General features: G+C 30.4%; 3 protein-coding genes across 3 annotated transcripts; 2 read left to right on the top strand and 1 right to left on the bottom strand.

Annotated features, from left to right (window-relative positions):
- The first annotated feature begins 4,230 nt into the window (after positions 1–4,230).
- LOC136076240 (E3 SUMO-protein ligase ZBED1-like) lies at positions 4,231–5,346 on the top strand. The gene has a single exon (XM_065789714.1). It carries the CDS (start codon positions 4,231–4,233, stop codon positions 5,344–5,346), a length of 1,116 nt encoding a protein of 371 aa, XP_065645786.1.
- Positions 5,347–5,352: 6 nt separating this feature from the next.
- Positions 5,353–6,084, top strand: LOC136076239 (E3 SUMO-protein ligase ZBED1-like). Its single transcript, XM_065789713.1, has one exon. It carries the CDS (start codon positions 5,353–5,355, stop codon positions 6,082–6,084), a length of 732 nt encoding a protein of 243 aa, XP_065645785.1.
- Positions 6,085–9,812: 3,728 nt separating this feature from the next.
- Positions 9,813–10,184, bottom strand: LOC136076238 (uncharacterized). The gene has a single exon (XM_065789712.1). The coding sequence runs from the start codon at positions 10,182–10,184 to the stop codon at positions 9,813–9,815; it is 372 nt and encodes a 123-aa protein (XP_065645784.1).
- Between the last annotated feature and the right edge of the window lie 2,486 nt (positions 10,185–12,670).

Genomic DNA, 12,670 nt, shown 5'->3' with positions numbered 1-12,670 from the left:
TCCTATAGAACCTATAGGATTTTGGAACAACAACAACAAAAAGACAAAACTTCGATAACTATAAACATTTTTTTTCTAAATTCTTATATGATCCTATAGGAATTTTTGACAAGGGTAGTGAAACCTTTTTTTAATAATGAATTTTGTTAATAAGTCCCATGGCACCGAACTCATTTAATGGCAGATGTTTTGTGCATTTGGTAAATTAAAACTAAATGAATTTGTGATTGCAACTGTGACCAATATGGGAGCCCATCGGTAACCCTCCGGATCTTGGCCGCGGTTTTCCTCTTGGGTCCATATGGGTATGCCCGCTGGGTATCCCGTATAAGTCCTACTAAGATTAACCATTGCAAATCTTGCAAAACTACGTTTAAAATGTTTAAAACATTATAAACGTAGTTTTGCAAGAATTTTTTTTTTTTTTTTATGTTTCTTCTTTTATTTCTTCACAATAATTATTACAATAAAATAAATGAAAGAAAATGCATATTAATAAAAAGTTACAAATTTTGTTGCATATAAAATAAGAACGCGGAGACTTGCAGAAGATCAGATGATCTTGTCATTAAGAACCGCCTACAATCGTTACGTGTTAAAAGAATTTTATAATGTGTATAAAATAAATAAGGCAGTCAAATAAAGTTTTTGAAAACTGGTTGAAGAAGGAAATTATCATTTCTTAAATTATTTTTATTTTTTTCTATTAAGGAATATTAATTGTGAAAAGAAACCGGAGCTGTACGAGTTTTACATTTAAACATAAAACACAGTACATTAAAAATATTTAGTTGAAATATGTTTAAAATATTCATTTCAATAAAAAGAGGCTTCATGTTTCTGTTGGCGATGAAGAGGTTCTAATTTACTTTTATTAACACTACCCCAAGCTGCATTCGCATAGTTTATGCGGCAATGATTGAATGAGAGGTATAGTTGGGTTAAAATATGTTTATTTAACATGCTTCTTGCTTCATATAATATACCTATACTTTTCGAAATTTTGCAAGTAATGTTTTCGTTATGTTTTTTCCATGTGAGATTTTCATCAATTGAAACTCTTAAAAAGTTTGTACATGTTGCTCTCTTAATTAGAACGCGATTAATAAAAAGAGGAGGAAGCTCGATTGGAAGTAGACGTTTTTTAGAGTTAGAATGAATAAGAGACCATTTTGTTTTTTCAATATTCAGAGAAAGTTTGTTTGATTTAAACCATTGAGAAACTTTCATTAATTCTTTCACAATATCTCGTTTCAATATGACCTGTAAAAAAATTAAACTGTTAGTCTTAAATTTTATAGTTAGCACATGCATTAATTTTAATATATTATAAAACTCTTATGATTTCTCCCCAACACTCCAGATAAAAAATGTAACTTTTACCATAATTGGTAGTAAAATATATTATAAAAAATATTTATAATATTCCTTTAGTTACTGATAAATAAATATAATAAAACTATAATATAAATAGAATGTTATACTTATATTCTATATATATATATATATATATATATATATATATATATATATATATATATATATATATATATATATATATATATATATATATATATATATATATATATATATATATACATATATATATATATATATATAAATATATATATACATATATATATATATATATATATATATATATATATATATATATATATATATATATATATATATATATATATATATATATATATAACGGGTAATAACTTTGAAGGGGCATAACTCCCTTGGTTCATGAGATAAAAAAGAAATAATAGTATTTTAGGTGGGCAATTTATTTGCATATTAATTTTTTTTAAATCAAAGCATTGCGTCTTACATAGTCTAATCGGTGCCGAGTTGACTGAAAAAGGCGCTGTACAAGAGATTTTTCCATTTTAGAACGGCAATACTTTATTCTGTTGCACAATTTCTCGAGATTATGAACTTTCCAATTATTCTTACACACTTTTTCTTTGAGAATACTCCAAAAATCCTCAATAGGACGACATTCAGGCACATTTACAGGGTTATCTTCTTCTATCTTTATTAAAGATTCTTATGATCTTTTTCTAATTCATATAGTTTTGTTCAGATTTTGCGTAATGAAACAATGCCAGATCAGGCCAAAATATGTATTCGCCATCAGAATGATGCTTTTGATAAATGGAATTAGTGTGTTTTTGATGCAATCATTTTTATAGACTTCTTGGTTGATTCCAAAGCTACTTTTTCTGAATATTGGCGAATATATTCCTTTATCGAAAAAGCAAATCCAAACAATTAATTTCTTTTCATATTTTGCAGTGGGGTTGAATTTGACACTTGTTGGTGTTTAAGAAACATCACTTCAATAAATTATAATTAACTTCATTATTTGAAGAGTGGTTAAATGTGAAGTACGACTAGTCGTTGAGGATTAATAATTTATTGGCAGAAATTCAATACAGCTGACCACACTTCGTTCGAGCTGTCTCTATTTGGTCACAAGTTCTTAATCAAAGCTTCTTGTTCTTCCTTGACCTGATTAAAGACTTTGTTTTTAATGTTTTGCTGATATATACTTGGGTCCACTTAAATTTCCGAGCTGCTTGTGTTAGCAATATGCTTTCTTTGTGGTCGAACAAGTCTTTCGATGTTCCATTTTATCATTATTTTAGCAATCCTACCACTTATTATTTTCAGCGCGTTGAATAATGGTATAAATGGTGTTAACAGGAATTTTTTCGGCAAGAAAGTGATCAACTGTAAACTTTTTCCCATTAGATCAACTTTTTAAATAAAAACTGTACAAACATTCGTCAACGGGCTTCTTGTTTTATCTTTAATTTTTCTTTTCAAAAATAATAAATATTTAAAAATAATTATTCTCATTCAAAATATAACAAGTTTTGCAAAGAATTGAAAATACTAAAAACAACGTAGGATTGCAACCATAATTAATATAAAGTATGTTACATAACTTTGCCTTCAAAGTTGTTTCCGTTTTTTAGTTATAACCTGTTTTATATATATATATATATATATATATATATATATATATATATATATATATATATATATATATATATATATATATATATATGTATATATATATATATATATATATATATATATATATATATATATATATATATATATATATATATATATATATATATATATATATATATAGTATATATATATATATATATATATATATATATATATATATATATATATATATATATATATATATATATATATATATATATGTATATATATATATATATATATATATATATATATATATATATATATATATATATATATATATATATATATATGTATATATATATATATATGTATATATATATATATATATTAGGGCTGCGGAAATTAACGATTAATTAATCGATTAATCGCTAATTTGTTTAATCGATTAAAATTTCTTTAATCAGTAATATTTCGATTAATTTTTGCCGGTTTTCCGTTACTTATTTTTTTTTTTTTGCCGTACGTATATATATTTACAAGTTTCGTAATTTATAATAGTAATATCTACAAGTTTCCTTAGTCAAAATATATAAACGAGATTATAATTATAATTAAAATAGTACAGACAGGACTTCAAGAAGATCGTACTGATCTTATCACGAAGCCCTAACAAGTGAATAATATATATTATGTTCAATATAGGTAATATATTATATATTAAGTACAACTAGTTGTATTAAAACTACTCGAATATTAAAGTTAACTTTAGTATTCTTCAATTAGAATAAACTCAAGATTACCTGTTTCTCTTATATTATATTTATTAACGTTATTTATAAAGAAATTATTTGTGAAGTGGTATGGTACTTGGCCTAATTTAAATTTTAGCATGAACAATATATTTTGATATCTGTTAATTTGATAAATGTTAAGCATAAAAATTTATAAAAAAAAATATATCGTTTTCATATAAATCATTCGCAAAGAAGTTATTTTCAGTTTTAAAAGTTTTAAAAACGTCTAAACGCAACTTTTCAAAATCAATTGTTTCAAAGTCATTAGCCGTGACGAAAAAGAGTATTAAATTTAGAATTTTTCAATAGAATTCGATAAATATAAAAATAATTTTGAAAGCGCGTATCTTGAAAATCTCGACTAAAAATTTTGTCATATTTTAAAATACTTACTGACCTGGGAACATTATCTTACATTTCTATATCCGTTTCTAAAGTAAACAAAGTTTGTTTTGCAAATATGGCTGCGGCAACTAATGAAAGCAACGTTTCTGTCAAACATTTAACTGGAAAGTTAAGCAAGCATTTTGTTTTCAAGTTGAATGCTGATGGTAAAGTAGACGAAGGTGACAAAATATACTGCGTTCACTGCAATAAACAGTTTGCTTTCCGTGGCTCAAACACATCGCTGACTTATCACCTTCAGCACAAGCATCCTCTGAAATATCAACAGGTTGTCGACAGTGAACGTAAAATGACCCCTCAGATAAAATCAATCACCAATTTATTTACGTGTCAGTCAAACAAGCCTGTCAGTGAAAAGGTCTCAGCCGACCTGAAGGTGGCAATAGCTCATTGGATTGCCAGTTCTGGACGTCCAACAGCAATTGTAGAAGATGCTGGACTAGAGGCGGTGCTTCGTATTGCCCTTCAAAACCAGACTTATACTTTGCCCAGTCGCCGTACAATCGACACTGTCATTGGAGAGATGTACAACGAGAAGTTGAGTGAGAACAAGAAAGCTCTAGAATGCATTCATAGTATTGCTCTAACTACTGACTTTTGGACCTCCACCAACAATGAATCGTACTGTGGGATAACAGGTCATTGGATTGATTCTGAGTGGAAACTGACGTCTGTCGCTTTAGCTTGCATAAATGTTGAAGAAAGGCACACTGCTGATAATGTTGCCAGTTTCTATGAAGAGTTTGCCGCAACGTGGAACATTGCTGAAGAAATTAGCTGTATCGTAACGGACAGTGCACAAAATATGGTTGCTGCTATAGGACGGACGGATTACCGCCATATACCGTGTATTGCACACTGTCTTCAACTGAGCATACTAGCAGGTTTGAAAGCAGCTGATTCATCTCCTATTCTGGCTAAATGTCGACACCTAGTTGGACATTTTAAGCGCAGTTCAAGGAATACATCAGAGCTAAAGGCCAGCCAAGCCAGTACCTCTAACAGGTCTGACGATGTGAAGTTTCACAAATTGCAGCAGGATGTAGCTACGCGGTGGAACAATACCTACCTAATGTTAGCCAGATTGCTGGAAGTGAAAGATGCCATTAAGCAGTATCATATTGACCATCCCGAGAATTACACTGGAGATAAACTAAGGGAGTTGGACTAGGAGAAAATGTCAAAATTTGTCTCGGTATTGGGTCCACTTGCAGATGCTACTGAGTATATTGGTAGTGAACAGTATGCTACATGTTCGGCTGTACTTCCGTTAGAAGCATTTTTGCGCAGACTTCTGCGGGTTAATGATGACGATCCAGGGTATATAGCACGTTTCAAATCTGCAACACTAAATGACTTCTCAGGTCGCATTGAAAACATTGATGCATTGCCAACGTTGCAAATGGCTGTGGCATTAGACCCACGTTACAAGAAACTCGGCTGTCTCTCAAGAGAGAAACGTGAAGCAGTTTGGACAATACTCTCTAATGCATTTCGGGTGTACTGTAACCAAAGACAGAGAGCTGAACGTGAAACTACTACCAGCACTGGCGAGGCATCAGAACCTGTGCGTAAGAAACTCAAACTTTCTCTGTTGGTCAGCGACTCGGAATCGCAATCCTCATCAGATGAATCACAAACAGTACATGGCTCACTGGCTGAGCTTACACGATATCAAGAAGAAGGTGTAATTCCAGAAACTGAGAATCCCCTCATGTGGTGGCAACTTAACAGGCATCGTTACCCTAACCTGAGCAGTTTTGTGCAGACAATTCTGTGTGTACCTGCCACTTCTGTTCCTTGTGAAAGACTGTTTAATTCGTCAGGGTACATTGTCAACAAACTGCGATCTTGTCTACTTCCAGAAAACGTTAACGTCCTCGTTTGTTTACGTGACTGGCTAAAGTGATGCCTACTTGTACTTGTCAATTAAACTGAATACAGTATAGCAGGCATTAAGTGTCTTGTTTGTTAACGTTTGTGAATACTGTAGTTAGTTAACGTTTACCGATAACAACTTCACCTCACCAGTGGTGAAAAGCAGGTTATTCTGTCGACTTCAGAATTAATCTAAATTAATCGATTAAAATTTTAGACGATTAATCGAACAAAAAAAAATTAATATATATATATATATTAAAAAAAAATTAATATATATATATATATATATATATACATATATATATATTGATATATATATATATAGATATATATATTTACATATATATATTTACATATATATATATATATTGATATATATATATATATATATATATATATATATATATATATATATATATATATATATATATATATATATATATATATATATATATATATATATATATATATATATATATATATATATATATATATTAACCAAGAGCGAGATCTCGTTCTCGTTTCTCGTGAGAAATGGGACTTCTCGTGAGAAACGAGAAATAGAAAATTCTCGCGAGAAGTAGAACGAGACTTAAATATATTATTTTCCAAATTAAAAATTATTATAATTTACAAAATGCTTAATAATTTGTTTTTTAATTATTTAATATTTTGACTCCGTGATTTTAATAAATCTAATTAAAAATTTAATTTGTTTTTGACAAAAACAAATTAAATTTTTAATTAGATTTTTTATTAGATTTTTAATTAGATTTTTTAATTACATTTAAAAAAAAAACTAATTAAAAAATTTTAATTAGATTTTAAATATTTTTAATTAGATTTTAAATACAAAAATTTTGTGTATAAAATGGTGGACTTTCCACTTAATTTCATTAGTTTACCAGTGGAATTCAACTTGACACATATTGTTCATATTGAAAAGAAATATTCTTGCCTCATTTCAACGATCAAAAATGTCACCAAGAAAAAACAAAATCTGGAGATATTTTCAAAAAACAAGTGACGGTGCTAAATGCAAGGCATGCAAAAAGTCTTTGAAAACAAAAGATGGAAACACAAGCGGACTTCATCGTCACCTCGAAATAAAACACAGCCAAGATTACGTTGAGTATTCTGAAAAAACTGACGACTCTCTTCTTCCTCCTCCTAAGAAGAAACAACGAACCACGGTCGAAATGCTTGAAACAAAGTCCAAATATGACAAGACAATTCCATTCAAAAACAGTTTGACTCTGCAATGCTGGATTACTTTTGCACTGATCTGACATCCTTTTCAGCAGTCGAAGGAAGAGGTTTCAAGAAATTGTTTGACATTGCAAACCCTAAACTGAGCCTTCATCACAGAACAACATATTCAAGAAAGCTTTCAATTCGGTCAAGAGAAGTTCAAGCTGGAATGAAGAGCATAATAACGGAGATTACGCCAAATCTAAAAAGTGCTGCATTTACTTCTGACATTTGGACTGCTAGAGCTCAGGACAGCTACATCTCTTGGACTTTTTATGCTATTGATGAAAATTGGAGACTACATCACTGGAGACTACAACACAGGTATCTTAATTGAAGGAAAGCTGGATTCTTTCTTAAAAGAATTAAATCTACCTGCTGATTTGCCAATGTACTGCGTGAACGACCAGGCAAGAAACATGAAACTTGCAGTCAAATTTTCAAAGCGCCTTGACCAATACTTGTGCAACAATCATATTTTGCAATGTGCAGTTGGAGACTCATTTGGAATGACTGCTGGAATGGATGATGCGTTGCAAACATGCAAAGATTTGGCTTCTTTAACTCACCAGTCAACAATTGCAGGTGAGTTGCTTGAATCAGAATCAGACGCTCAAAGAATCAATTTTAGACAGTTATGCCAAATTGTTGACACAAGATGGAATAGTGAACTGGATTGCATGGTTTCTGTCCTACGTCTAAAGAGTGCAATTATCAGCTTATGTGCAAATGAAGATACTTTTTCTTCAAAGACCATCAGTGCATCACAGTGGAAATCAATCGAGGGAGCAGTAGAATTTTTGGCACCACTTTAAGAAGCTACAGAAACGTGGTCGGCTGAGTCTATTCCAACAATTAACACTGTCGCCGATTCTCTTTATTTAATCCATGACAAAATTGATCAATTTATTGAGACGGATGGAAGAAATGGCTACGGTGTCTTGTATGCAAAAAACTTGAAAAGCTGCATTGATAAAAGATTTCCTCTTTGTCACACTGGAAACTTATTGAGTGCTGCAGCAAACTACTTAAATCCTGCTTTAAAAGGACTTCACTTGAAGCTCTTCAAAAAGAATGGTTAGCCTCACAGGTTAAGGATAATGTTGAGTGCCAACCTGTTGCCAGAGTCCTTTCAGTAGATTTGTCCCCTAATTCAAAACTGAAGCGCAAGTTAAACGTCAGACTTGAAACATAAGAGCCAACATCTGAACTGAATCCTATTTTGAGCGAAATGTGCCAGTATGAATATCTCCCTGATGTCAAAAAAGACTTTCCGATTCTTGATTAGTGGAAATTGCATTCAAATACATTGCCAGAACTCTCTTCATTAGCTAGACAAATTGTAGCTATTCCAGCAAGTTCAAATAAATCAGAGAGAGTTTTTAGCTCAGGTGGAAATGTCGTCCGATCATCCAGACACAACTTACACCAGAAAAAGTAGAACAAATCATCTTAATCAGAGAAATTATTGTCTTGTTGGAAAAGCTTAGCAAAAAAATTCTGAATTAATATTTGAAAAAGTTGTTTACATTTGACCAATGTCATTTGTGTCTATTTGTCAAAACCATGTTTACATTTTTTTTTTTTACTTGGATTTTAATAAATTTGTTTTCAAAAATTGTTAAATTTCTCGTCTCGTTCTCGGTCTCACGAGAAGAACTAACTTCTCATCTCGGTCTCGTCTCGGTTTGAAAAAACCTAGTCTCGCTCATGGGTAAGCTGAAGATTTAGCAGAAATGATATCATATATCATTTCTGATATTTTAGATCAATTATTCTAAACAAAAAACAACCATTAGCGAAAAATAACATATTTTCTTTCCTCCTTTAAATTTTCGTTTTATTTTCTCCTTTAAATTTCCTCTTGAGTAAGTAGTTTTTCAAAACAAGTTAAAATTTTCGAGTCTTTTCTTTTGACCAGCCGTGGCGCAGTGATTAGAGTTCTGGTTCAGAACCTAGAGGTCCGAGGTTCGACCCCAGCTCTAGCCTAACAAGCAACATTGGTATAGAAGGAGACGTGAACTTCCTGTTAAATGCTCTTCCGCGGTGCTCTGTGATAAGACCGTAAGGACTTCTGGGAGCACCTAAATAACTACAAAAAAAAATAAATATATATATATATATATATATATATATATATGATTTATTTATTTGATTCAGACAACAAGTACAGTGCAAGGTCCATAGTTAAGATAAAAAAAATAATATTAATTAAAAGTTCTGTTTAATCTATACACAACTGCTGGCACAGGTAACTAACTGATTTGTAAGACTATGTCTGTAATCTAGATACTATGTAAAGTATCTAAATTAGGCAAGTCTAGTTCCATAAATATATTTGTAGCGCTTGAGTACTTGTCATACCCAATAAACATTTTAGCACATTTCTTGTTACAAGAGTCAAGCTTTCATATAGTATTTGCACTAAAATTAGTCCATAGCCACATCATAAAAACAGAGGCAGTAGATCTTAAATAGCTGCACTTTTACCTTAATTGAGCATTTCTAAAATCGTCTGATTAATATGTTTCTACGCGTATAAAGATATTTTATCTCTCGATTTATATCAGCATTATCAAACAAGCCATTTTCTATTATGTGACGCAGATACTTGAATTTTTCAATGAAAACTAATTCACATCGAGCTAAGGTAAACAGTGGAAAATTGCTTGACACAATCTTACATCTCTGTTTTGGGTTAAATAATATACGAACCATTTTTTTTGTATTAAATGACATATTAACGGCAGTGGCTTCAACATTTAATGCAGTTAATAACTTTTGTAATGCAAACCATGACGGAGCAATTGGTACAATATCGTCGACATATGCCAAAAGATTCAAAAAAGTTCCACGTATGTTACATCCAATATGCATATTCGTATTATTGAAAATCAGTGTTCTTATATAAAATATGAAAAATAACTGTGAGAGAATTCCACCTTGCCGTACACCATAGCTTATGTTAAAGCTATCAGAGTTTACTTTCTGCTAGCTGACAAACATAGTTTGACTCTTGTACCAAAATGCAAGTAGACAGACAATAATCTTGGCAATACCTTGATCAATTAATGTAGAAAAGTTTTTAATAATGAACGCTATTAAAAGCTTTGTTAAAATCTATAAAGCATGTGAATAGATGACTTCCTCTAGAAATATAGTATTCAACTGTCTTTTTTAAATAATATGGAATGATTTTTCTTGAAACCAAACTGAAAATCATCAGCATTCTCATGAGATTCGATTCTTTCTAATAAAATACGTTCAAGTATGTTAGAACGAGCGAGAGAGATTGTGATTGCTCTGTAATTATTAACATCTGTTAAGTCTCCAATTTTAGATTTTACTAGAGGTATTATTGTGGCTTCAGAAAATGTTGATTGAAAATGTCCATACAACAAGCATAAATTAAAAAAATACTTAGATAGAGAGACAGTCTATGTCCTCCATATATAAATAATTCCATAAACAAATTATCTGGTCCGGCAGATTCTCTTTTTTTGCTTATTCAAAGCATTTGTAGCATCTAGTGAATAGCTCTAACGGGTATATCTAGCAACGAAAAATACACTTTCTGTACAAACTGTATTCTATGTTGGTTATCATTATATATATATATATATATATATATATATATATATATATATATATATATATATATATATATATATATATATATATATATATATATATATATACAGCTATGCGCAAAAAGTTTAATTGAGATGGTAATTTTAATCAAACTTTTCGGGTTTTTTTTAACTAAAAAAAATCAGAAAATAAATTTAACTAATTATTTTGTTTTTAAAAGAACAATCTATTAGCTATACAATTAACATTAATAAGATAAGTTAAAAAAAATAATTCAAAAAAATTAAATAATAATTATATAATCATAAAAAGAGTTGCGTAAAAGTTTAATCGAGTTAAAGTTTAGAACACAAAAAAATTAAAAAAATGCAATTTTAATATTTAAAGTGTCCTTCTTTGGCTTGATAGCAAAGAAGAACTTGTCTCTGCATCGATTCGATTAATTTCATGCACACCTCATGTGGCACTTTTAACCAGCACTTGTTTAGAAGTTGCTTTGAATACTCAGTTGATTGAACTTGATGGTTTACCGATTGAGTCACGATCCATGACCAAATATTTTCTATTGAGTTGATATTTGGTGATCTAGGACATCAAGGCAACAAATTGATCTTCTGTGTGGTAAACCAGTTTGTTATACTATGTGTTATGTGTACTGGAACCCTATCTTGATGAAAGATGAATTGCTTGCTTCTGCCGTACAATTGCCAATTGTCGATGGAATCAAACCTGTTTTAAGTGTGTTCTTGTAGGTATATTGGTTGATACGGACATTATACAATTCACAAAAACCAAGGTTTTTGTGGGAAAAACATCCCCATACGCCTACTGAGCCTTCACCACCTTGTGGTCTTGCTTGTAAATAGCGTTTCTCACTTGCAAATCTTTTAACGTATATTCTTCCTTTGCGGTTTACAACCTGAAAATTTGACTCATCGCTCCAAATCACTTTTGCCTTATCTTCAACTGCCTAATGCAAACGTTCTTTGCACCATTTTCGTATTTTGTATCGGTCAATGATTGACAGGATGGGCTTTCTTTTTGCAATTTAAGACCCAATACCTTTTTTGCTAATGTTCTTCTAACAAGTTCTTTTGCTTACATTTCAATTAGAAAAAGATTAGTTGAATATTTAAGCTAGCTTATTGTTGCTAAGCCTAGGATTTTTTCTACTGGTTCTGAATATGCTTCTTTTGTCACGGTCACTAAGCTTCAGTGGTCTTCAAGAACGAGGCATGTTAACAACGTTACCTGTTAGTTCAAATGTCAACTACGTTGCCTGTTAGCTCTCAGGTTTTCACTGTTTTTCCCACACAAAATTCAAAAACACCCTTAAGTTTACTAATTTCAACGTTGTTATGATTCTTTTATTTGACCAGTCTAATAATTTGCCATTTGATGCTCTCTGACACTGCTTTTCTACCCATTTGCAAGCAAGTTGAAATTTAAAGTATTGCAGTTTTTCTTTAGATTTTCATTTTTTTGTAATTTTAAAACTATTTTTTTATTTAAGAATCATGAGTACTCTTCATATTTATAATTTATAGCGGTAATTAAGTATTAGAATTAGTTATCAAGTGTGAAAAATATATCATTAACTCCATTAAACTTTTATGTCATCAGTAAAATACACTGTATAAAGTTTAATTAGATTTACGGAAGTAGTATAGTATGTGTAAAAATTTTTTTTTGCAATTGCAAAATAATTATCACCATCATTTGCTGCAACAAAATACTTTAAACCATGATAATTTTTAAATTCTAAACAGTGT

Source organism: Hydra vulgaris, chromosome 02, assembly GCF_038396675.1.
Source record: "Hydra vulgaris chromosome 02, alternate assembly HydraT2T_AEP".
NCBI classification, from domain to species: domain Eukaryota; kingdom Metazoa; phylum Cnidaria; class Hydrozoa; order Anthoathecata; family Hydridae; genus Hydra; species Hydra vulgaris.
The sequence above is the reverse complement of the archived record's forward strand: the minus strand, read 5'-3'. Positions and strand labels throughout refer to the sequence as shown.

What these genes read in the sequence shown, in the direction of transcription:
- LOC136076240 (XM_065789714.1), top strand. Translation starts at nt 4,231, where the DNA reads ATGGCTGCGGCAACTAATGAAAGCAACGTTTCTGTCAAACATTTAACT.
- LOC136076239 (XM_065789713.1), top strand. Translation starts at nt 5,353, where the DNA reads ATGTCAAAATTTGTCTCGGTATTGGGTCCACTTGCAGATGCTACTGAG.
- LOC136076238 (XM_065789712.1), bottom strand. Translation starts at nt 10,184, where the DNA reads ATGCATATTGGATGTAACATACGTGGAACTTTTTTGAATCTTTTGGCA.